The sequence below is a fragment of the Euprymna scolopes genome, chromosome 33 (assembly GCF_053919585.1).
Source record: "Euprymna scolopes isolate OS-2025 chromosome 33, ASM5391958v1, whole genome shotgun sequence".
In the NCBI taxonomy this organism is placed as follows: domain Eukaryota; kingdom Metazoa; phylum Mollusca; class Cephalopoda; order Sepiida; family Sepiolidae; genus Euprymna; species Euprymna scolopes.
This window is the reverse complement of record NC_136514.1, coordinates 291,778-319,519: the sequence shown is the minus strand read 5'-3', so window position 1 is coordinate 319,519 and position 27,742 is coordinate 291,778. Positions and strand designations below refer to the sequence as shown.

General features: G+C 34.6%; 1 protein-coding gene across 1 annotated transcript in view; it reads right to left on the bottom strand.

The window, feature by feature from the left end:
* The window catches only part of LOC145257980 (uncharacterized), a 55,305-nt gene that overhangs the window by 22,491 nt on the left and 5,072 nt on the right, over nt 1-27,742 (bottom strand). The window contains exons 3-5 of the mRNA XM_080115704.1: nt 26,337-27,688; nt 25,551-25,559; nt 2,331-3,218 (exon numbers count right to left, since the gene is read on the bottom strand). Of these exons, the coding sequence (XP_079971830.1) occupies nt 2,331-3,218; nt 25,551-25,559; nt 26,337-26,952 (1,513 nt within the window). The 5' untranslated portion in view covers nt 26,953-27,688. The remainder of the gene's footprint in view (nt 1-2,330; nt 3,219-25,550; nt 25,560-26,336; nt 27,689-27,742) is intronic.

Genomic DNA, 27,742 nt, shown 5'->3' with positions numbered 1-27,742 from the left:
AAATTCCACCAACATATATATATATATGTGTGTGTGTGTGTGTGTGTGTGTGTGTGTGTGTGAAGCATTGGCATCTGTGATTGTCATGTATTGGTTTTGTTTCTTTTACTTGTGGACAAGTGTGTGTTCTACTTGATAGTCATCAGTGAGAAAATGATGATATAGCCATAAGAATATAAGAGAATGAATGAAAATTCCATGACACACACATTTGGGTCGATCGCCTATTGGTGGGCTCCACGTGGGGTCACACTAACACCTGATTTCATAGGGATTTAGATTTATATCTGAGGTCTTTTTTAAGGATGTTGTTCTTCCTGTTATGGTTGCCAACTGTATTTCGTTACAGCTTGGTATTCCAGGGATTGTTTCCAAGTATTTCTTAAGATGTTTTATTAGGCCCATCGCTCATATCACAACCGGTATAATGTGCATTTTTTTTAGATACCATGTCGTTTTTAAATAATTTTTAGGTCCTGGTTTTAGGTATTTTTTCATGTTCAACTCTATTAAGGCCATAGTCATTTAGAACTGTGGCATCACTAATGAGTGCAGTACTTTCAGGCTTGTTACATATTACAATGTCTGGCTTAATAACCTTCTCTTTTATGTATCTGCACACCTGTATGTCTTTGTCATAGAACACTGTTAACTTTGTTTGATGTAATTGATGAAGGTTTATGTTCCCAGATGTTTGACGATCCGTCAAGCTGTATCTCTCTGCAGATCTTCCAATGGAGATATTTACAGACTTTGTTGTGGTAGACAATGTAAAAAACATCTTCCAATAGGATTGAGCATCCAGGCATTAAGTGGCTTCAGTCTCTCAATCACTGAGTGGCAAACCTATACAGCGCAATTGCTTGTAGGCCATTTTTTTTTCATCCATTTATACAATGTGACTTTTGTTATATTTCAGAAAATATCTGTCCATTTAACATGTGTTTTTACAGTAATCGGGAAAAATAGCAACTTTATAGTTGAATATAAACAGATTTATCAGAATTGGGAATTAAGTATCAAATCGGTAATTGTATCAGAATCGGGGAAAAATATTGGAATCATCCCATCACTAGCTTTTATACATTGTGACTTCTGTTATTTACATACATTGTTGTGAGAGACAGTGTAACAAACATCTGTCAGAAGGATTGGGCATCTATGCATTAGATGGTTCAGGCTCTCAATTGCTGAGTGTCAAAACCTGCACATGCCATTTGCTTGTAAACAATTTTTTGCATCCATTTATATTACTTTGGTTAATTTTAAGAGATAAAGGGGCTCTGTCCTAAAGCTAACACCTGATTACATTACAATTTGTGTGACTTCTGCACTAACCATTTGCTTGTAAGCTATTTTTTGCATTCATTTATACAGTGTGACTTCTGTTATGTTGATTTTTTACAATTAAAGCAATCTTAATGTATAAACTCTGATAAATGATTAAAGTTAAATTTAAAAAATTCTGTGTATATATTATTGTTTTATACTATATTTTGTTTCACTTTTACTGTTTTATATGATATACTTATATGTTTCACTCTTAGAATGATTCCATCAGTTTAACTGAGAAATCTGTAAAGAATTAAAAATAATATTGGAATCATCCCATCAGTTTTTATATTCATTTTACTCGAGAAATTTTTTAAGAGATCAAGGGAGCTAACTCCTCCTGCAGCTAACACTTGATTTCATTACAATTTGAATTTATAACTTTTCAGAATAGATGTTGTTCAATTTTTAGAATAGATGTTGTTTCATTTATGGCTGCAATCTGTGTTTCATTACAGCTTCGTCTTCCAGGGATTGTTACCAGATTCTTCTTAAGATTCTTTTTCACTAGGCCAGTTGCTCCTATCACAACCGATATAATGTCTATCTCTTTCAGAGACCACGTTATCGTTAAATCATTCCTGAGGTCCTGATACTTGGTTATCTTTTCCTGTTCAGCTCTATTAAGGACAGTGACATCACTAATAAGCGCAGTTTTTTCAGGCATGTTCCTATTACAATGTCTGGCTTGATGGACTTGTCATTGTGAGATGGAACAACCGCATCTGCCGCATACTTCACATGATTTTTTTGAGCTGACACATGTGTGCAGGAAGTTATAATTTATTTCAAAAGATCAAAGGGGCTCCCTCCTCGAGTTAATACTTGATTTCAAAAGATTTGGATTTTAAGGACAGATGGTGTTCCTTTTATGGAATGCCAACTGTATTTCATTACAGCTTGGTGTTCCAAGAATCGTTTCCAAGTATTTCTTAATATTTTTGGATAGGCCAGTTGCTCTTATCACAACCAGTATAATGTGCATTTCTTTCATAGACCATCAGTGTGAGTTCTGTTGTGTCTTATTAAATTACGTTTCAATGAAAATGATCTACCACACACTTCACACGAATGTAAATTCCTTTCAGTGTGAATTTGCAAATGATTTTTCAGAGTCGATGCATGTGTAAAGGAACTCCCACACACTGTACATGCATGCGGCTTCTCTCCACTGTGTATCGTCACATGTTCATTCAAATGTGACTTTTGTTTAAAACACGTGCTGCAAATCTCGCAAACAAATGGTTTCTCGCCAGTGTGTATTCTCATATGATTTTTCAGATTCGACAATTGTTTAAAACAAGTGCCACACATTTCACAACGATATGGTTTCTCACCTGTGTGTACTCTCATGTGAGTTTTCAATGAAAACCTTTGAATAAATGAAGCCGCACAGATTTCACACGAATATGGCTTTTCACCAGTGTGAATTTTTAAATGAATTTTCAATGAAGATTTCAACGTAAATGAATTTCCACATTGTTCACATGAATATGGTTTCTCCCCAGTGTGTGATCGTATGTGTTCCTTTAAATGTCGACTTTCTGTGAAGGATTTACCACATACTTCACATGTGTATGGTTTCTCTCCACTGTGTATTCGCATGTGATGTTCCAAGTGCGACTTCTCTCTGAAGCAATTTCCACACAATTCACAAGTGTGTGGCTTTTCACCTGTGTGCGTTTTGATATGTCGACCGACACTTTGTCTTTCGGAAAATGATCGACCGCAGATTTCGCATGCATATGGTTTCTCTCCAGTGTGCGTTCGTGAGTGACGATTAAGATAACGTTTTTGTGAAAATGATCGTCCACATGTTTCGCAAGTGAACGATTTCTTTTCAGTTTCTTCTTTCATTAAATTTGACATTTTGTGGGTTCTTTTTCCTTTGAGAAATCAGATTTCTAGCAAAAAACTGATGCAAAAAATTAGAAATCCTGTGATGCCACTGCAAATGTTTATATTTACAGAAGATATAATTCAAGTTATCTCCAACATAAAAATACTGTCTTAAATAACTTGATTAAAATCGTGTTTTTTATAAGTATTAACTCATGTTATATATTGATTACACTGAGGAAGACCGAAGGAGCTGTTGAAAAATATGTTCCTATGAAAAAAGTTTTTCAATTTATTTTTTTCATAATAACATTTTGTATTCCTTCACATTACCAATAGAAAATGAATAAAGAAAAATTATTAATTTTTCTACTTTTCGTATTCATTATTTATACATTTTCATATATATATATATATATATATATATATATACATATATATATATATATATATATATATATATATATATATATATATAAAGGGTGTTATGTAGCAAGGGTGCAAAATTAGTTTACTAACATTTCATAATGAATTTTTCTAGAATTATTTTTACTTTATTTATTTGTATATCGTACATATATTTAGCCTTTTCCAAGATCCATAGAATTGTAAAACAGTATTTGTTTAATTACCTTTTTACGCAAGTAACTTTTTAAACTTGAATTATTAACCTTTTTACATCCACAGGTTTGTGAATATTTTAGCTTTTGGTTGTTTTCATTTTCTTGGGCTCATGTAGAAATTCCCATCCACTCATATTAAAAAAAATAAAACGTGTTTTTCAAACTGGTTTATCTGTAAGATCAAGAGAAAATAAATGCATGTTATGATAGGCCTATATAGTTTCCAAATGTTCATTCAAATATCAAAATTATCAAATGATGCTTTATTTAATGCAAAAATATATTTTGCTAGAAAGGAAACATTTCATCATATTTTTATGTCCATTCAGATCTTCAAAAGTTAATATTTTAAAAATATTTTATATTTAAAAAAATATTAGTTTTAGTTTGCTAATGAAATACTGTATATTATATTATTTATATCTAAATATAGAATTTATCAATAAATGATATAAATGATATGACTATTTTACTTTTTTAAATATAATTCTCTTATTTTGTTCCCTCTCTCTCTTACGACTAAGGTCAAGGTGATACTGTTTCTTTCCAAAAACTGCTATCAGAGAAACACATTTCCAAGAGATTTTTTCCTTTTAATTCAATGTTGGAAAATTATTTTCATCAAGCATCCTGGTTAGTAATAAAACTTGGACCAAGTATGAAATAAGGACCATGGCTGGCTTCACTTAGAAAAGGACAGATTTCGGGTGACATCACTTTAACCTTCACCTTTGTATATTCAAGCAGTTTTCATGGCCAAGAGTGTGTATTTTTTTATATATTTACAGAGCTTTAATTAATCTTTAGATTAATATTTTTATTTAAAAAAAAATAAATATAGAAAAATAAATTATAATAATAATTTTTTAAATAAAACTATTTAAACCAAAATTTGTATTGATATTTTACCAGGTTTTAAACGAATATCACATATATTAAAAACGCACAAAGAAACAGACTCTACATAAAAAAAATCAATCTTGGTTGCAAAAATCTGCAAAATATTCACTAACATCCAAACAAGTCAGTTATTTGTTTCTGCCCTTAAAAACTTTGATTTAAATAGTTTTATTTAAAATGTTCTAAATTTTCAATTATTACATTGGTTATTATTATTATTATTTTTTGTTTTGTTTTGTAAATATATAAATATATTACCTGTAGACAACTACTTGCTGGCAATAATTTTAAATGCGATATTTGTTCACAATATGGTCCTTAAGTTGGAAGCCATGTTTAGTTTCAGAAGAGTTTCCGATGGTTAGTTGTTCTATACAAGTTCTAGAGATGACAAATTCTCAGTGGACAGCTGTTCTGTACAGGTTCCGAACTTTATAATTTTGCAGCCAAAGAGCAGAAGATTCTTCTTGTGTTGACACAAAGAAGGATTTTTATGAAACAATTCTGGTTTCTGGTTGGTTCATAGCAGAATGTGAATTAATTTGATTCGTCAGTTCCAAGCAGCAACGTTTATAAATAGAATCTCCCAATTGTGAGGGACCATACCATATTATGACTCCAAAATATTGCAATAATGGTAAAAATATCAAAACCAAATTTTGATTTAAATTATTTTATTTTAAAAATTATTATTTATTTATTTATTTATTAAATAAAAATATTAATCCAAAGATTAATTCAAGTTGTGTAAATATATAAAAAAAATCTCTTAGTCACGAAAACCGCTCGAACATATTAAAATGAAGGTTAAAGCAGTGTCACCTGGAATCTGTCCTTTTCTGAGTGAAGCTGGCCAAGGTCCTTATTTCTTACTTGGTCCTAAAATCCTTTTCATTTTCTTCATAATTTTCAATCCTTTCAAGTTACAATCCATCATAATAGCTAAAACTCATTCATGAGCGGTTTGTGACCATTACAAGTCAAAACTCATTAGTAAAAGAATAGGTACATGTAAGAAATTGTAGTAGATATGGTTAAAGAACGTGGCTTACCATATTTTTTTTATTAATTTTCAATTAATGTTATTTTTTTACTTACGTTCACTCCCTAACAAGGCATATCACTATTTGGATGCAAGAGGCTACTATTTAGAACCAGGCCAAGGAAAAATTAACAAGATGTTGGTTTACATTACATTTAAACTTCTGCATATCAGTACAGTCAGGAAAGAAGGTAGTAGGAACGGAATTGCAAAGTCTAGCTGTTCGAGAGAAGAAAATATTAGAGCAGCAAGCTATTTGGCATTTAGAAGCCTCAACAATGAAGGTGCGTGATTTTGTTGCTAAGCGGGTTTGTTGAGGGAGCACAAGTTCAATGAGTTTATCAGAGCACATTCCATTTAAATGTTTGTAAAACAGGCACAAAGATGCAACATTGCAGCAATGGGACAGGTCTTGGAGCCTAGTTGACAAAGTGGGACCTATGTATAATTGTGCAATGTTTGATTGTGTTTGAAAGACAAAAGGATCAAGTTAATCTTTAAAAAGTAAAAAAAATGTATTTTTACACATGAAAGAAAAATTTGTTATGCAAAAATGTTAAAGAAAACAAAAATTCAGCTAAATTTGAATAAATTAATTGTAAAAATCCATTGAATGATAATTAAGTTTTTTGGAATTATTTTACAGATAATTAGTAAATTCTAAATTAAAAAATATTCATATTTTTACAAAAATTGCATAATCATACAAACTCAACGTAAATACCCCAGACAAACCAGACAAGCAGCAAAATCCCACGTCTACACTGTATAGACCCCTATATGCTGTAAAGCCTCAACTCAAATAGCTTCTTCCCTCAAACTACTAGATTTGAGAATTCCTTCCCACACCCCTGCTTCCCTGACTGTACTGTACTGCAGAAGTTCAAATATAATGTAAACAGACATTTTGCTGCCCAATCCCTACAAAGTATCCTTGCAAATTTCGTCCCAAATAGTAGCCCCTTATGACTTAGTGACCATGTGCCTTCTTTGGATTGAAAATAGAAGCAGTAAAAAATGTAAAAAAGAAGAAAAGGCTTTTCTCCGGTCATTGTAAACAAATGATTCATGGATTAGAAGAAATTCTATGGTAGACAAAAAATGCAATAATACTTCATTTTATTATTCCTTATGTAGAATAAAAATGATTTTGTAATACTTTAGAGAAATTGAAAATAATATATCTAATTTTTTTATTTTTCAAAATTTGACAAACGTTAATTTATTTTGTTATAATACAAAGGAAATACCTTTTTTTATTTATTTTTATTTTTTATTACATTTTCACCTCAAACAAGGCACATTGCCACTTTGGTGTAGGGGGCTACTATCAGGGGCAACAACTACTGGGGTACTATGTAGGGATTTGGGCAGCAAGATGTCGGTTCATGTTGCACTTGAACTTCTGCACGTCAGTACAGTTGGGGAAGCAGGGACCTGGAATGGAATTCCAAAGTCTAGCGGTTCTGGGGAAGAAACTACTGGAGTAGAAAGATCTTTTACATCTAGGGATCTCTACAGTGTAGGGGTGGGATTTAGCAGCCTGTCGGGTTTGTCGAGGGTGTTCACGTCGTGGGGGCACAAGTGCTTGCAGTTCATCAGAGCATTCACCATTAAAATACTTGTAGAACAGGCAGGGGGATGCAACGTTTCGTCGATGGGACAGAGACTGAAGCTTAGATGCCAGTTCAGGGTCTATCAGATTTGTGACTCTCTTTTGAACCTTGTCAAGGAGCGAGAGACTAGTAGCAGATGCACCAGCCCAAATATGACAGCAATACTACATACATGGGCGAACAGTGGCCTTATAGAAGTACAGGATACTTTCGGGTGTTAGTAGTTTTCTAGCATGGTAGAGAGAGCCCACCTTCCTTGCAGCAGCCCTGGCAATGCCTTCAATGCAATTGTTCCAACTCATGTTTCCTGTGAACATTATGCCAAGGAGTTTGAAAAAGGTTTCTTGTAATTATTGAATGAAACTAGTTTAGTCTTGGAAGCATTGAACCTGACGATCCATTTTTGTCTCCATTCCACTACAGATTGGAGGTCATCCTCTAGTGTTTCTGCCATTTCTTTAGGTATGTGTTCATTTGTTTTCCTGTCATGCCTGTTATAGAGTGTGGTGTCATCAGCATATAAACCCATCTCAGAGGCAATTTTGTTGGGGAGGTCATTTATGAATATCAGGAACAGCAGATGTCCAAGGATAGACCCCTGGGGCACTTCCGCATTTATATCATATTGTTTAGATGTACAACCGTTGAGGACAACCTGGATTTTTCTCTTATCTAAGAAGGATTTAATTATGTTAAGTATTCTACCAGTGATACCGTATGATTTATTTTTTCTGAGAAGACCCTCATGCCATACCCTGTCAAAAGCCTTAGATATATCTAGAGCTACCGCTCTGCCCTCCCCTGCTTTGTCAGTGAATAGTATATACGTTCAGAGATTACAGTTAGGATGTCTGATGTGGAACGGGCTTGTCTAAATCCATATTGTTAAATTTTGCAAACCCGAAGTTTATTACAAAAATGCTTTGTTTTCGCACCATTCAACAATATGTTGTTCATCTGTGCATGTAAATTAAAAATATTTGTAAAAGTGAGAAATTATCAGTAAATGGTTTAGTTATTTTTGTTTTGTTATTTTTTTACATTAGGTCTACCTCCACAAATGTTAAGAACGGCTTTCAGAATAAACACCTTCAACCTCCCCATGTTAACAACGGATTTCGGAATAAACACCATGGGTGGGGGATATTTGCAAAATTTAACTGATATTTGTTGTCAGCATACCCATCCGCAAATACTATTTTTATAAAAAGTCGATAAAAGTCGTCATTTAAAAAGAAATTTTAAAACAAATGTTTGTAAAAGTGAGAAATTATTAATAAATGTTTAGTAATTTTTTTCTTTTAATATTCATAAAGAGTAAAACTTTTTTTTCAAAATAAATAATGTGACAAATAATCATTTAGTTACTACGACAACGTCAGTAAATAAAAAATGTTACGTCTGGGGAGGGACTAAGGGAGCGACTATTATTTTTTTTCTGCTGGTCGTCATGGAACTCAACGCCCAAGGAGTATCTAAGGTTTTAATATCCAGAAAACTACTTATCTACGCCAAATTTAAATGTGATATTCGTTTTTAGCATACCAGAAACCTGGAAAAGTTATCAATTTAACAGAGAAAATTGAGGTGGAAAGAAAGTAAAAAAACAAACAAAAAAAAATTAATAATATAATATATATCATTTAAGCAACCTATTTTTTTTTTTTAGCAAAATTTAGTTGTTGCATATTTGTTTTTGTTATTTTTTGGGGTTTTTTTTACCCTTTTTGTTCTGTTTGTTACAGTAAAAAAAATACCACTTTAAAAATCTTACCTTTTCTTGGGGGAAAAACCGAGTTAATTTCATTTCTTTTGTGTTCTAAACGGAAAATTTCGGTCGGTTTGTTGGTATTTCCCTAGAAAAACGATGCAATTTCTGTTTTGTGTGCCAGATTCAAGTAAAAATGAAACATTTAAAGATATTAAAAAAAAAAAATTAATAAAAGATGATAAACGCAGTTTAAACGTGAAATAAAATAACTGATAAACAAATATCGAATTTAGGCCACCATAAAGCGGTGTATTCCTTATTTCGTTCCTCGTGTCAAAAGGTCCTTTCATTAGGTAAGTATACGGGATTTTTCTCCTAGTCTATTTAACGACTTAAAAAAAAAATTAAATAAACACTCCATATGAACAACTCTAAAAAAAAGAACGCAAATACACGTTTGTTTGCTTCGTTTCTTCCTTTCTTCATTTTAAGTCTCAAGGATCGTAACGACAATTGGACCAAGAATGAAATAATTAGTTCACTTAGTGTTTGCAGTAAACCATGCGACACAACACACAGTCCAATCAAACCGTGAGAGATATTCATTTGGCTTGGCCCCACTTTACTTATCCTTATTATAAAACCTGATATAGTTAAACTTTTAATTTTAAAATGCCCATTGTATTATAGCGACCAAATTCGATGCCTGATATTTTGGACGATGTTTGTTGCATGAGGAACTAATCTCAGGTTACACCGCTAGAGTAGGTATTTATTTGCTTGCCCACGTAAGCAAAATGTGACACAAGGTCGGCTTTATGTGAGGTGAAGGGGGAGGGAGGGGAAGGGGATGGTACAAATAGGGTTGCCCCTACATGTACCAATAACCAATTGCCACAAGGCCAATGGTCACAAAGTGAAACATCTGCCGGAACAGATACTACACTTTGCTCCAACGCCCTTTGGCGATGACAGACCTGTATTGTAGATAATCGCGCGAGAATAAAATAAGATGGCAGTAAACCAAGTGTACGCGTTGTGTTGTTTTCATTAATGGGAATCCGCATGTAAAGATAATGAAACATGTTGGCAGCGCCGGCCGCCGCGCCGCACTCCGCAGCCGCAGCAGCGCAGCGGTATGAACAGAGTTCCAAGGAAGAATACAAAATGGAAAATGTATTGTAGGCACCGCCAAAACTAGGGGGGGGGCAGGTCAGTACTTTTTGACGGACCGTCTTTTTAAAAATCTACCAAAAATCAGGTAATTATCCGATCAATACGAAATTTTCAGCGATTATTAGGAGAAGAATGAACTTTATAACAGTGTACACTTATTTTTCATAAACGATATTTATATATATATATTTTTGCTTACAAACCCCCCTTGTTTTGAAGTGGGAACAAATATCCTTAAAATAATCATCTGAAACTGAACACAACATATTGTGTTGTTGTAAGGGACAGAATTATAGATTAAAAAAAAAAAAATTGTTTGCATACCTTATTTTGACGTCTGAATATCAGAACTTCGATTGTGTTTAATTATCCCGCTTTGGAGTTTTGAAGTGTGAAATTCGGTGAATATGTTAAGTAAAATAATTAATTCAAGTTAAGCAAAACAAAAAAAATTTTTTTTAATATTTATACGAGAAAAGCCATTTTAAAATCTTTGATAAATAAATTAACAATTTTTTTTAGCGAGCCGAATAATGCATGACCATTATTAAACAGGGCATGCTTTGAAGAATCGATACAAAAAAAAAATTCAATAAATATTGTGCCCTTTGTGTTAAAAATAGCATCATTTTTTTTCGATCCCGTTTGAAAACGTTTGCCGCCTTTCGATTACGGTGGACCAAACGCGCTGAAATATTTTTTTTTTATTCTGCTTTAAATTGCCCCCCCCCCATTTTGGGGAGCCTGGCCCCCCACACACATACACATTAAAAACCAAACTCATACAAATGGTCACCCATCTGGTACTGGCCAGCCTCAGCTTAATAATACATTGAAATTTTCGTCACTAAAAAAATAAGTTTTTTTGGCCTGTTTAGTCTTCCATAGTTTGCTTCTTATCAAACGCAAACGTAAACAGTGTCGATCTAGACTCTAGATCGATGCGAAATAACTAGTTACCTATATGAAAAAGTGGAATTATTTGAAATCCAGGTACTTATATTATAATATTTTTGCATATTCTCTTAGAAAATCATCCTAAATCTTAGTTAGACAATAAATAAATAAATTAATTATTTCAAAAACCTTTTTTTTTTTTAAATATTTATGTACGTTTTTTGTGCAAGACAAAAGATGTCAATTGTTAACTTTTGGGGAAAATTTAACATTTAAAATTTAATTAAAAATAGTAGAAAAAGTTTTACATTATTCTGTTTTCTATATGATCAAATTCAGGGTTTTATCTTTCTGGGGAAAAAAAGTTACTCAGAAATAATGGATTTTAATAAATGTAATTTCGTTTTAAAAAACAAAAACAACTTGATTTTGCGGCCATTTTTGGCGGTGCCTAATGTATTGTAAGAAAAATTAACGAAGATAAGTAATGTTTGATTTATTGTTTTACATTGCGCGCACACACACACACACACACACACACAAAAGTTTGTTTTGCTTTATCTGGTCATTGTGATTTATTTGCGTTTAAATAATATGAAAAAAGAAGTTTAAACCAATTTAATCGGCCGTAAAACACAAGATTGTATTGAAAAAGAAAAAGTGTCCGAACTTAACATGGAAGAGATAAATAGACCAGTGGGGGGGATACAACCCCCACAACCCCTGTGTATGGAAAATAATCTGTCAGAGAACTGGAAGCTGTAAATTAAGATGGAATAACTATGCTATCATCACGTATCTAGCGAGACAACCAGTACCATATCAAACGGCAATGTTGCTGATTACACTTGGAGATGAAGCGTTAAAAAAGTATATTATGGGTTTCAATTTCGGACTCCAGAAGAAGAGAGTACACCCAATGAAATTCTCCAAGCGTTCGATAAGTATGCCATTGGAGAAATTAATGAGACATACGAACGATATATCTTCCACACAAGAAAACAGGGAGAAGGTGAAACAGTGGAAGCATTTATCACGGCACTCCATACGTTGATAAAGACATGCAATTTCTGTGAGAATTGCGTCTCTTCCATACTACGAGACCAGATAATTCTTGGAGTATAGAACCCCCACACCCAAGCGGAACTGTTTAAAATGAGACAGCTGGACTTACAGAGATGCATAGACATATGCAAACTATCGAAAAATGCAACGCTACAGTCTAGAATTCTGAGACCCAAGGCAGTTAACAGAGTGGACTTGAAACCTAAGGGAAGGCCAACAACCACAGAAGTAACAGAGAGTGTAGGGCGTGTGCATTGCGACATGAACCTGGAAAAGAGTTTTGTCCAGCTTTTGGGAAGACGTGTTTCAAATGCAATGGAAAGCACCACTTTACAAAAAAGATGCAAATCAAGAAAAAAGAATATTCGGTTTGTTGGGAAACAAGATGATAGCGATAGCAGTAATGATGGTTCAGACTATGGACAGTGTGACCATGAAAGAAGGAATCAATTCCATCAGACCTGAAGTGATAAAGGCAGAATTGATGGTCAAAGGATAGCTGGTTGTTTTTCAGCTAGATAGTGGAGCCTCAGTGAACATCCTTAACGAGAAACATGTGGCGGGAAAAAACACTTGAGCAGTCCAATAAGACCCTTATGTGGAACGGGTCACAAATGAAACCATTAGGAGAATGTCGGATAAAAATGATAAACCCAAAAACTGGGCTCAAGTATGCAGTGAAGTTTGTCATTGTAAAGGAAGACTTCCGTCCACTACTTGGAGCGAATGCCATCCAGCAAATGGCACTCATTAGTGTGAACAATGACAAATTTAAGAGGGTTGCAAACATATCTCAAAAAGACAGCAGCCAGCACCCAAAGAGCATCATATCCAAATTTCAGGATGTATTCCAGGAAGAATTGGGTACGTTACCTGGAGAGGTTCATCTGGAGGTGAACTCCAACATAACACCACATGTTGCAGCGGCTCGAAGAATACCAGTGGCTATCAAGGTAAAAGTGAAAGCCAAATTAGAAAGACTTGTCAAAAAGAAGGTAATTGAAACAGTGAATGAGCCAACACCATCGATAAGTGCCTTATCACAGTTAATCAAAAAAAATGGAAAGTTATGGATATGTATTGAATCCAGACCATTAAATAACGGGAGCATTTTCAGTTACCGGTACTGGACGATCTCCTCCCAGAACTTGCTGGTAGCAAATTTTTCTCAACTCTTGATCTAAGGGATGGATTTTGGCACCTGAAGTTAGATGAAGCCAGCAGTCGCTTGACCACTGTTGCCAATCCATATGGTTGATTTTGATGGAAGGTTTTACCATTTGGAATTGCTCCAGCCCCGGAAATATTTCATAGAGAACTATATAATAATGTGGCCGATTTGAAAGGAATCATCAACAAAGCAGACGGCCGGGGGGATTGGTAAATCGATGGAAGAAGCAACAGAGGACCATGATAGAAAACTCAGAAGGCTGTTGCAAAGATGTCATGATCGTGGGATGCGATTGAATGCTGAGAAAATGAATTTATGGCAAACATCTGTATCATTCCTGGGTCACAGGATAACCAGTGAGGGTTTACTTCCAGATCCTGAGAAAATAAAAGCCATAAAAGATATGCCACGGCCAATAGACATTAAGGGAGTGAAACGATTGGGAGGATTTGTGAATTATTTGGCAAATTTTCTGCCCCACATCTCTGATGTGATGGCTCCAATTCGCAACTTAACAAAGCCAGATGTGCCATGGACGTGGTCTCAGATCCATGAAGAAGCTTTTGAGAAAATCAAAAAGTTGGTGAGTGAAGCACCAGTATTGAGATACTATGACCCCAACAAACCATTGGTCATTCAATGTGATGCAAGTGAGAAAGGAATGGGGACTGCATTGCTACAAGAAGGTCAACCCTTAGCATATATTAGCCGAGCGCGTACAGACACAGAAACCCGATATGCACAGATTGAGAAAGAACTATTGGTGGTGGTTTATGCCTATGAACGGTTTCACCAATACACATTTGGTCAACAGGTTACAGTACTGACTGATCATAAACCATTAAAAGCAATAATGAAAAAGGAATTGGGGAAATACCCAAAGCGACTGCAAAATATGTTAATGCGGTTGCAAGTTTACAATGTGATTGTTCTATACCATCCTGGTAAGATGTTCCTAGCAGACACATTATCAAGGTCATACATTCATGGAGTGAGCAATGAATGTGTCGATGATGATGATGATGATGTCCAGGAAACAATATATTCCAGTAACAGAGGGAAGGTTGCTTAAATTGCGCTCAGTCACAAAAGAAGACAGATGTATGCAGATGTTACAGCAAGTAATTGTGGAAGAATGGCCAGAAGACAAAGTAGATCTTGACCCAGAAGAGAGACCATATTTCAGCATGCGGAATAAAATGACGGTAAAAGATGGATTAATATTCAGAGGAAAACGAGTAGTAGTACCAACAACACAGCAAGCAGTGTTAAAAGAAAAATTGCATTCCACCCACCTAGGGGTCAAAAGATGCTGCAGAAGAGCAAGAGTATGCTTGTACTGGCCAAATATGAATAGTGACATCAGAGACTTTGTCTCAAAATGTCCAACGTGCAGGAAATATGAGGTAGCCAATTCTGCAGAGCCGTTACTGGTTCATGAAATTCCAGAGAGACCCTGGGCAAAAGTAGGAGTAGATCTCTTTAGTTTTGCAGATAGGGACTATCTCTGCACCGTTGATTATATATCTGGGAAATTGATCATCTCCCAAGCTAGAACGGTGATCACTAAGCTTAAGCACCATTTTGCACGACATGGGATACCAGATCAGGTGGTCACTGATAATGGACCCCAGTTTAGTTGTCAAGAATTTTCTACCTTTGCAAGAAAGTGGTGTTTTGCACATACACCCGTCAGTCCTTACAATAGCAAGGCAAATGGAAAAGTAGAATCTGCTGTAAAGATGGCAAAGGACCTTTTCCGGAAATCAATGGAAGATAAGGCTGATCCATACCTAGCGATGCTGGATCACAGGAATACGCCAGCCAAGGGTAACTTATCACCTGCGCAGAAGCTAATATCAAGAAGAACAAAGACACTTCTTCCAACCAGAGAGGACCTACTCAAACCAGAACTACACAAAAATCTTAGCAAAACAGTTAAGTGGGACAGCAGAAAGCAAAAGCATTATTACAACTGGAAAGTAAAACCACTTCAGCCAGTGCAACATGGAGATGTGGTATGTATTAAACCACACATAAAAGGTCAGCGAGAGTGGAAGAAGGCAGTTGTGTGGCAGAGACTGGATGAGAGGTCATACCATGTCAAAGTTGATGGGGAGTTGCTCCGACATAATAGGGTGGATTTTAAAAAACAGCAGAAGCACTCCCATCACCATCATTGATCCCTCAGTCATACCAAAGGCCTAGCGAGGAGGCACCAATAACTGAACTGCCAAGTACAGAAGGGGTTTGTAATTCGCAAACATCTCAGCTCAAAAGTAATATAAGAGAAGGAATGAGGCCGGCGACACCATCCCCAGCCAACCAAAATACTAAAGGAATGAGGATGACATGTTCAGGGAGACTAGTAAGGAATCCGGCTAGATTCAAAGAGTATACGAACTAATTGAGTCCAAGTGAAAAAGGCAGAATAATCTCTGTTAGGCCGGAGGGTAGTCAGCCCAGTGAAAGCCTAGGGCACAAGCACAACGCATTGTTTTGTTTTTGTATTTTAGTTATTTTGTGTTTTTGTTAGTGGATCTTTTTTCTTTGTTGTTGTTCTTAAAAGGGGTAAGATGTTGCATGAGGAACTAATCTCAGGTTATACTGCTAGAGTAACGTCCCTTGGCAGTGACAGACCTGTATTGTAGATAATGCTGCGAGAATGAAATAAGATGGCAGTAAACCAAGTGTACGCGTTGTGTTGTTTTCATTAATGGGAATCCGCATGTAAAGATAATGAAACAAACTCCTGACAAACCGTCCCCTTAAGTAAGACACTCTATCAAAACCCCCAATACTAATGATTACTACAATACTATCTCATTGATCACTGTACACGCAATAACCCTTATCCCTGAGTGGCCTTCGGGCCTTGATAAGTGGTGACCTCCATGTAAAAAAAAAGCTTAAAAAACCCAAAAACTTCCATTATATTTTCGTCCGTTTTTTTTCCGTTCTTGTTTTGCAAATAAAAATTGTTTTCAATAAAATGCCTAATCTATTATCTATTATATAAATCTCACCTGCATGTTTAAATGTATGTATGTATGTCTTTATGTCTAAAACTTTCAACAGAGGCGACGGATTTTCAAGAGATTGGAATCGTTTTGAAGCTCAGCATTTCCATTTTGTGTTTCCATACCTCACTTGACAGACGTGTGCGCCACCTGCCAGCATGTTTGAAAGTTAATGTCTGGCTTTATGCACTTTGCCTTGGTTTTCGCGCAATTAGATCTATATTTTAGGCAGAGATCGATATCCGAGTAGGCAGATAAGTTTTGTCATGTGGCAGTAATTTTATCGCCGAGGTGAGAGAATAGTCAAGTTCATTCAGGATTTTCCTATTCCTGCTACTATGAAACACCAACACCAATTCTTAAGGTTAGTAAACTTCTATCATAGGTTTCTTCCGCACTGTGCACAAGTACTTTTGCCATCAACAAACTTGCTAACAAATGTGAAGAACTGACATTGCACTTTCAGAGCATGCAGTAGGAGAATTCAACAAGATGAAGTCTATGTTGTAGAAGACCGTTAAACTGTCTCACATCCAACTCAACCATGAACTGTGCCTTGCAGTGGATGCATCTGCAATTGGTATTGGAGCGGTCCTACAACAAAAATGTGATATGGACTGGAGAGACAGAAAAACGTGATGACACATTTTTCAGAGTTATTAGTTGCATTCTCTGAAATACATCATTTTCATCAACTCCTGGAAGGTCAGCAGTTCCACATCCTCACGGACCACAAACCTCTGTTAGGCGCCTTGCAGTCTTCTCGGACAAATATTCTCCCAGAGAGATTCGCCAGAGGGACTATATCCTCCAATTTACATTGCATAACATGAAAGCATGTTCCTCCTTCAATGGGGCAAAACCCATGAGGAGGAATAGCCTTTAATCCTACCTATAACATAGCTGATGATAAAAGACAAAAGGCGATTCTGCTAACTTTTGTGGGCGAAGATATGAACGGCCTTATCAATGAACTACTGCTTGAAAAACCCCTACCAGGAGAGAATGAAACGCATTTCGATAAAGTTGTCTAAGCTGTGCAGAGTCACTTCAATCCACAAAACAATACGGAATACAATAGATTCGTATTTCATAAAATGAAACAGACCATTCCTTACATAGAGGAGTTTTATTGGAAACTGAAAGAGGCAGCAGCTGTGTGTCACTTTGCAAATACAGGCGCCAAACTAAATTCACAGCTAATAAAAGGCTGTCTGTCGGAAAAAGTTTGTCACAAAGGACTTATGAACTCAAACATGACGTCACATGAACTAATGAATTATGCGAGAGCACTTGAAAACATGATGATACACCTGGAACAACTAGAAAACGCTTACATTGCTACAAGAGCTACTACCACTGCACTAGCAAACAAAGTCACATATGAATAGTGGCAGCTATGTGACCTCCCCAAAAGAAACAGTGCATGAATTGCAATGGAGAATACCCACATAAATGGGGATCAATGTCCTGTCTGGTCTTCCAGAGCCAGTGTACCTATTGCCAGAGATGGGGGCATTTCATATCTGTTTGTTTCAGAAAACAAAATGATGAAGACAACAGAGAACAAATCCCATTCCCCCAGGCTTACATCCCTGAACCGGGCATTTTAGAATTGCACATTTCTGCTTGCAAAAGTACTTGCAGACTGATACAGAAAATATCAATGATTTTCTCGCGAGGTGCACGCTGCAGGCACAAAAATGCAAATTCAGGGATGAACTTGAACTTGAAGAGCTCATTATCGACCAAATAATTGTGGGGACTAAATTCCCAGAATTACAAAAGCAACTGCTGAGCAAAAACAAGACCATGTTGATGCAACAAGTGCTGAATATGTGCAGAAGCTATGAGGCTTCAGTTGAATACATGAAAAAGATGGGCAAGATTCAGGGCAAATGTGAAAGCCAAATAAATACAATTAGGCATAAAACTGAGAATGCGGACGTCTGTAGTAGGTGTGGAATCCAACATAAGCAAGGAAATTGTTTTGCTGGAGGCAGCATTTGTTCAGCATCTGGTCAGAAAAACCACTGTGCCAAAATGTGCCGGACCTAAAAAGCCAAGAACACTAATAGGCAGACACAAACAAACACACTGACCAAGCATAAAAAATTGGGACCAGTACGAGAAACAGTAAGAAACTGGCAGAGCTGCATAAACATGCAAGACAAAATGGCTAGTGACTTTGAGAGAATATCTTTCTATTCCGTGCATGGACATGGAGAAAAAATATCTTGGACAGAAGCATTCGCCAAACTGGATGTTGCACTCCCAAACAGGGAGGGTATTCATGAAGATTAAATAAAGATTCAAAGAGTAAACTGTACACAGGAGCAGAAGGAAATACACTCCTCTTGCGTACATTCCAACAAATGTTTCCAGAATGTGTGGACAAAAATGGACACCTATGTTCAGGCACCACACAAAGAAACAGCAATTCTTACAGCATACAATGGTTCTAATATCCCGCAGCATGGGTCCATTAAAATAAAATGTGCCTACAAAGGTATATGAAGATCCGTAAAATTCTATGTGATAACATCCAATGGACCTACCATATTAGGATTACCCTCCATTCATAATCCAAATTTAGGTACCCTACACTGTTCCATACAAAGAATAAAATGTACCCAAGCTGATCTTCCAGCAAACACCACAATAAAATCTACAAGAGAACTAATGGAAGCTTATCTGGATCAGTTTGATTAGATTGATAACTTTGGTGGGGAGTACCACATTGTACTCCGCCCAAACAATCATCCCATAATCCACGCAGATGACATTCCATCCAGACTTGACCAACTAATGAACATCTCACCAAACTTAGGCCAGAACCAACACCGAGCTCTTGGCATCATGCGGGATGTAAAAAGTCAAACTCAGCAAGCATATATAATTCCTTTGAAAGCCTACTAACTCTCTCAACCCGTACAGATATTCATCAAGCACATAAAATGTATAGACATCATCAACAACCACAATGGAAGAAATTGCACCAGTTCAAAATGAGTTAAGCTGTAACACACAAACACACTAAAAATCTCAACAACTGGACATTCAATGATTCAATCAGCACACAGGGTACCCAATCAACTCGAACGATACACCCCAATATCAGTACAGACCCACTTGTACTAAGTGTTGCAGACTTACTTTCAAACCTTGTGCAATTAACTTTGACTATAGTGTAGTCCAATTTTGACAATTCATTCTACAACATGGACGACAATCAACAAGTGTAGACTCACTTGCACTCACTCATCACTTTCAACTTACAAACGAACAATCGTGCCGACCCACTTGCACTTCCTGATCACTTTCAATCAACTGTGCAGAAACCCGTATACCACCAACTTTTCTTACCAATCTTGCAGACCCACTTGCACTCATCATTCCGACAGCCCTTGCAGATACATTCACAGACATCTGCAAGTACCTTTAACAGGTCTGTCTAACACATTGTTTCTTTGGTAACTGATAATGATCCATTATCCAGGGAAAGGAACTTGTGTCATACCACCGCTTTAAAAATGCTTAAAAAAACAAAAATTTTATCTTTTCAAATGTATAAGTCCATTTACCCAATATTGAATTGTATTTATCTTTTTTTATCCATTTTCCAGTCCACCTTTAACATTTACTCAATTTGAATTGTACAAATAGGTTGTAACTTTGTTTTTAAACAATACTACATTGTCCTCACACTTTCGATCCAGAGACAATGTTAGCACGCCAGTCACACTGTTCTGCCTCCTTCAGCAATGATTTTCTCTGCCGTTTGCCATCCACTTTTCAATGGATTTCTCTGGGTTGAATTCAGCCAGATCTGAACTTTCTGAAGAAAGCAAGATTAAGTCTGACAGTTTCTACAGACAAGCTGCTCCATACGTCACTCTTTATTATCTTAAAAGATTCTTTTATCCTCTATGGAGATAAAGTACATTGGATTAGTCAGCCTTGTAGTCAGGATTTTACGCAGATAAAAGTATTTTCAACAATGAATTTCATGTCCCCATTCTATCTGGTCAACGTCTATATTACATCCTGTAGCTACAAGAGGTTTTCCGAGCCTGCCATATATAATGTCTATTTCATGATTTCCAAAAATTGTACTCTGGCCATGTCACGATTGAACACATTAATGAAGCTTTTCACCACACCTTAAGCATCTACACATGTGTTTATTCAAAACAGATTTTGAAACCTTGACCCGAGATTGTAATGTACTGTAGATTCAACACACTTCTTTTTTATTTGGCCTCACAAACAGAATTTTCCGTCATTTCAATTCCTTTTGCGATTACCCTGCAAATTTTGAGACTCTTGTTCTTCAAATGCACAGAAATGTATTCTTAATATTTGACACATTTTTCATATAATCTTTAATTGCTGCAACTGCTACAGGAAGAATCAGATTGTTTGCTTGTAGTTTTAGACTGAGAAAAGCTAGCTCACCAAATAGATTTAATTTGAAATGGCAAAATGCAGTGAATACAAGATCGTTCAATTACTTGTGTATTTTTTAGCTGTATTATCAATCTCTGCAGTTGATGATGTTACTACAAGACTTACCATTTGAGTGTTCAGTGCTGCCTATTGACCATGATTCTCAGCCAAATGTCCATCTTTTTTTGATTAGAGAAAGACGATTATTAGACTGTCTATATGAGGAACCCATCTAGTACATTTCACTGACCCTGGTGAGCAGATTCTTGCGTCTAGTCCTCTAATGATCTTGAGTTCTTTCTTATCATTTAGACTGAAGTATTACGTCTTCCATACTAAATGTTGAGTCATTGGCAGGCTGCATAATTAGAGTCTGCTTTTGTAGCTTCAATTGGGTTAATTCAAGCCTCTCTTTCATTCAGTGAAAATGCCCGATATTGAGAACTTCCTGCTTTAATAGTGGCACACACTGTTCGTCTGTCTCATATTCACATATACTCCATCTGCACAAAACTCAAACATTATTGATATTTCATTATCACTGATCCTCACTTTTAAAAGAGTAGATTTAGTAGCAGAAATAACGATCAATGGCAATAACTTCAACAAGTTTTTTTTTTTTTGCCATTCATGACACAGCTGTCAGTGGAACCACCAATCATAACTGACACATAATGAGTCACTGGTAGATTCCAATGTCTCATCTCTGATTATGCTTGTAATAATAGACATCATTTCACCACATCTAACACCATTACTGTATGCAAGTGTCAGAGACAGCACATTTTTGTATTAAAGAAAATGTAAGAGGTTGAGTTTTGTAAAGGCCATTTCACCCTTCCCTTTACAATAAACTGTTTTTAATTTAACTTTCACATTCGTCAAATACTTTTTGTTTGATTTGAATTTTACTTTGAGAAATTCGTTTTCAATTGATTGTTTGCTTGGTTAATTAATAACTAAAGGAGGGGGGCTGCACAGTCTTGCCCATTTGTAAAATACGCTTAAATATATTAGAAAAGTACATAAATATAACCAAAATCAAAACATTTAGTGCTTCAGCCGCATTCCCTACTACTTGAGCTATCAACAGATAGATGAGAAAGATTTAAAATTAAACCATTTCAAGCTGTTACGCTATGGAGTTCATCATGTAGGATGGCTACAGTAAGAAATGGATAAAATCAGAGCTAGGTGAAGACATGCTTTATTTCAGAGGCACCATTACAAAAAGTATGATAAAAACTAACAGCAATAACTCTTCTCAACTTCAGAGTTATAAGAAAGGGATATAACTATCACAGCATCTCCCTTTTTCAATTGCGATTTAACTCATCTAATTACTTAACAAAATTTTATTTTACTTTTATTTTTGTTAATGGGAGAATATATAACAAGAATAATTTGTGTAAGGTTTGGGGAGATTTATGGATCTAGTCTCTGTGGGACAATTATACATCTTCATAATCTTCTTGGCTTGGGGTAGGTCTGCAGGATCCACTGGCATGTGATTCCGTGGTCAGCTGCTTTGTTTCTGTAGGTGATGCCTAGTTCTCGGACCTCCTCCTCTGGTTAAGGTTTGATGATGACCTGTTCTGAAGTATGTGTGCTGTTAAAACATTGCCAATGTGCAGTTTCCATTGTGATTGGCCAACTCTTGTGATTGGTCAAATCTGCCTTCAAGTATCGAGTTTCATCTGTAAAAAAACGTATCTAAATTATAATTTTTAGCAATCATGAAGTTTAACTCATTCTAATCTGCAGTAATGTAAACCAAACGTCGAACTAGACAGTGATAGAATGATTATCAGACACTAATGAAAAACTTAAGTTAATAAGAAAAGAATATCCATAAACTTTTTAACGTTTATTTTTGTAAATGTATAGCATGTAATTGTTTTTGATATTTTGATGAATTTTTAATAATTCTATAAATATTTAAAAATAAACATAAATAATATATATATATATATATATATATATATATATATATATATATATATATATATATATATATATATGGATATATATAAAGTAACTTTGTGTGTGTTTGTGCGTATGTAATCTTTTTTGATATCTTGATTTTTTAATAATTCCAAAAATATTTTTAAACGTAAATATTATATATATATATATATATATATATATATATATATATATATCTGATTAAAAAAGGAAGTCTGATTTTCACCCAAGTAAACATATTTATACAGCCTAACATCTCAAGTGCATTTTAAAAGTTTTATCACTGCACAAGCAGAAAGGCTCAATGAATAAAATCAACAGTAGGTTCTTTGATAACCAGGATATATTCCAAATTAATGTTTCTGTTTAGAGTATAATGAAATCATGATACTTGACTCTAATATTTTAACATTTAGTTCAGCCATTATGTAAAAATAATTTATAAAATCAAGAATTAATTCTTTAATAAGGCAGGTGGAGCGTTTGGAATGAATGTTTCTGTTTAAAGTACAATGGAAACATGATACTTGACTTGCATTTTAAACTTTAATTCAAGCTGCTATATATAAAAAATATTTTATAAAATCAACAATATGTTCTTTACAGTGCAATATAGACTACAATGCATTGTGGACTAAGCATGTGAAGCTTTCTACCATTCCATGAGCAGGCAGTCAATCGCTTTGATTGAAAAATGCACAATTTTCACTGATTGTAATGACAATAAAAGTCTGGTAGCATGGAACATTTGTTGATTCTCATATAATCCTGAGCAACATCAAGTGTCACTACTAATAATCATATATATATATATATATATATATATATATATATATATATATATATATATATATATATATATATATATATAATGTTAATCATGACATGCTGCACTGATGAGTCCCGAAAGGATGAAACACTAGTGTCTATTGGTATTTAATAATTATTATAGTAAATAATTATATTAGCCCCTTTAAGAAACTTGTTTCTTATCGTTGGACATTTTCAGTTGAAATAGAGTCGGTCAATTTAGTTCTTATGCACAGATCATCATATAATAATTAGATCACTCTGACAGATGTTAAAAAACATTTAAAAAATAAACGTTTAAATTTCAACAGTATTTCTCACAGTTAACGGTGGCCAAATGGATTAGGTCCTTGCTAATGAAGCCAGAGGTAGATTCTGTTGCCGGATTCGAATCTATCGACCAGTGTTAATCATGACACACTGCACTGATGATTCCTGAAAGGATGAAACACTGGATTCCTCTTAACTGTGTCTTATGCAGTGACTGGCTATTCTCATCCTTCTCTGCTGTACTTTCAGTGATACTGGTGGTAGGTCACCTTAAAGCTGTTGGTTTCTTGCGTGGATCCTCCATGATGTATTAGAGGGCTATCCTGAGCATCCGTGTGTAACAACCATCCAGTCTCTTCTTCAGCGCATTTGTAAGAGATTGGATGACTGTTACACATGGATGGACAAAATAACAAGGAAAAATATAGTCAAAATTTGAGTAAAATTTTATTTATGAGCCAAAACTTGGAAAATTTAAATGAATTTTTTATAAATAATATTTAAAGAAAATAACATCTTTCATTTACAATTTTTTTAAATATTGTAATTAAAAATCAATAAAAATTGAACTTTAAACCATCGATATTTTGAAGAAGATATTATAAGTGTGTGTTTTTGTCACTTTTTGCAAACTCAAATGTGAGGGGCTTTGATTGCTATTACTACTACATTCGTTGCTTTTTGTATGCATGTCAGTTGAATTAATCTCTTTTAAACGAAAAACGATCAAAGATTGAACAAGAGTTTAAATATCTACCAATAAAATTCATTTGAAATTACAAAATTAAATAATTTGGATTGATATTTTTATTTTCATGTAATTTATTTTGTGTTCATATCTCAAAATTATTATAAATGTAGTTTGCAATAATGACACATTTACCTTATAAACGTTTGAAAAAATAAAATTAGCTTACCTAGAAACTGTGATCCAAAGACGGTTGTTACAACATTGTTTTCTGGGATTCAATATCTCAAGTTGATATCCATTTTTTCTCTGACTCTTTTTACTCCCTCCGTTGAATAACCCATGGTTATTTACTTTTATTTGACCCTTATCTGTTTTCAAAAAATAGGCTGCAAGTCTAAACACACACACACACACATGCTATTTTCCTTTCTTATGCACAAATTTACTAGAATTTGCACTGTCAGGGAACATCGACTGAAATATCTGTCAATATGTTCATTTGACAGATACAATGACAATGCAGGGTCAATTCAGTTTTCAATGTCCACAAAATCTCTATTTGAAGCCCTTTCTATGAAGCAAAATCCAAAGCAGACTTTGGTGTCTAGCTTATATCTGAAGTACGAGTTTGTGGTAGGGTTTGAATTTCACATGTTGATTAAGGGTTGTCAGTTGAATTTGATGTTTTCAGAAAAAATTATAACTTTTCAAGTTTAGTGCAGAACCCTGGCATGTGTATTCATTCATTTTGTGTTTAGTGCGTACCATTTGACATACACAACACTATGCCTGCTGACAATCATATTTACATTACTTGATCCACTTATATTTGTCCAAGCAAGTGCAATTAATTGTTTTTTTCTCATTTCAGATCGGTCTACACTGGGTGTGTTTTTTTAAATTTTGAATTTATCTTTGGCTACATCCATAAAGTATACAGATAACATTGGAGTTTTGTGATAAAGGAACAGACCTCTTGTATCTACAATACAGGAAATAATAATACAATGTAATTTCAGAAAATGTATTTGATTCTGGGTTTAATTAAATTTATTAATTAAAATATTATTACATATGATTTAATAATTAAAATACTCTTAAATTACTAGTATTATTAATACTATTTTAATTAAATTTATTAATTAAAAACTAGTTAAAGATATTTTGATAGTATTTTAATTAATATTTTAAAAAATATTTTACCAGTATTTATTTTGATTTTATTTTAAATATTTAAACATAATTCTTTTCTAAACATAAATTTTTCAAGACATTTTCAAGGTAATAATATAAATTTCTTTCCAAGATAGTTTTAACCCTGATGCATATGTGTGCATTTTCATATGATTTTTAAAAGAATAGCTTCTCAAGTATACTACTTCTCTCACTTTTTAAAATAATTTTGCTTTAGTTAATTTTAAGAGATCAAAGAGTTCCGTATTGGAACTAACACTTGATTTCATTATGATCTGAATTTATATTCAAGGGTTCTTTTAAGAATAGACATTGTTCCCTTTATGGCTGCTATATGTATTTCATGCCCGCTTGGTCTTCCAAGGATTGTTTCCAAGTATTTCTTAAGATTTTTTTTCATTAGGCCAGTTGCTCCTATCACAACTGGTACAATGCTGATTTCTTTCAGGGACCATGTCATTTTTAGATTATTTTTTAGCTCCTGATATTTTGTTCTCTTTTCCCGTTCAGCTCTATTAAGCCCATCAATGTGTATTCTCATATCTTTTTTAAAGGATGACTTCTCAAGAATAATGCTTCTCTCCACTATGAAGTCGCATATGTCTATTTAAAGTCTTTTGAATAGAAAATGATTTTCCACAAAACCCACAAGCATAAGGCTTTTCTCCAGTGTGTATTCTAATATGTGTTTGCAAGGTTGACCTTTGCGTAAATGAAGCCATGCACACCTCACAAGAATATGGTTTTTCTCCAGTATGAGTACGGATATGGCCATTCAAAGTTTTTTGGTGTGAAAATGATTGGCCACACAATTCACAAGAATATGGCTTTTCTCCAGTGTGTACTCTGATATGGGTTTGCAGCGATGATTTCTGCATAAAGGAATTCCCACAAACATCACAAGAATATGGTTTCTCACCAGTGTGAGTTCGAATATGATCGTTTAAATTATTGGCAAATGATTCACCACAAATTTCGCAAGAATATGGTTTTTCTCCAGTGTGCATTCTCATATGTCTCTTTAAGGATGATTTCTGTGTAAAAGAATTCTCACATACGTCACAAGGATATGGTTTCTCTCCACTATGGATTCCGATATGTCTCTTTAAATTCCATTGCTTGTAAAAGGATTTATCACATATTTCACAAGCATACGGCTTATCCCCGGTGTCTATTCTCATTGTTTTCTAGGATATCTTCTCTGAAACAGGTTTGATATACCAGTGCATGTATGAATTCTTAAAACTTATTGTTTTCCTACAATGTAATGTTTATTTATATGTGCAAAATAATATAGAATATGATTGTTTCAAATGGAATTTATATACATAAACTTCATTAGAATATAGCCAAACAACACAGCTGTCATTTATCTGGAAAATATTAGTATGAAAACATTTAATCAATTTTTTTTTTGGACTTGGGAGTCACCACTTATCAAGGCCTGGAAGCTACTTGAGGATAAGGATTAATGAATGTAAGTTGGTAGCATAGTAATTGATAATAGTGTAAATTGGATAGAATTAGATTATTTATGGGGACGGCTAAACAAGAACTCGTTTACATTGGATTTGAAGGCTACCTTATTATATTCAACTGAGAAGCAGGACAGCGGTGTTCCACAGATGGGCAGTTCTTGGAAAGAAGCTTTGTACATGGAATCTGCATTTAGATTTAAGCAGATTTAGGCACAGAGAAAGAGTAGGGGAAGTTGTTTATAGAATTTTTAGACAATATCACTCACTTCTCAACAGTAAATGTTGAATAGATGTTATCTATATCTTCAAGTATTAACAAATACAATTAATTTCGATTTTACAGCAACAACTTTGAGAATATTTAATTTTCGATGTTTTCCACTTCACATTTCTATTACAAATCACCATCCATTTAAGTGCATTTTTCTAACTGGAATATCTGTAAAAACAACAAAAAATTAACATACTTTAGGATATTTACTAAACTTAAAAT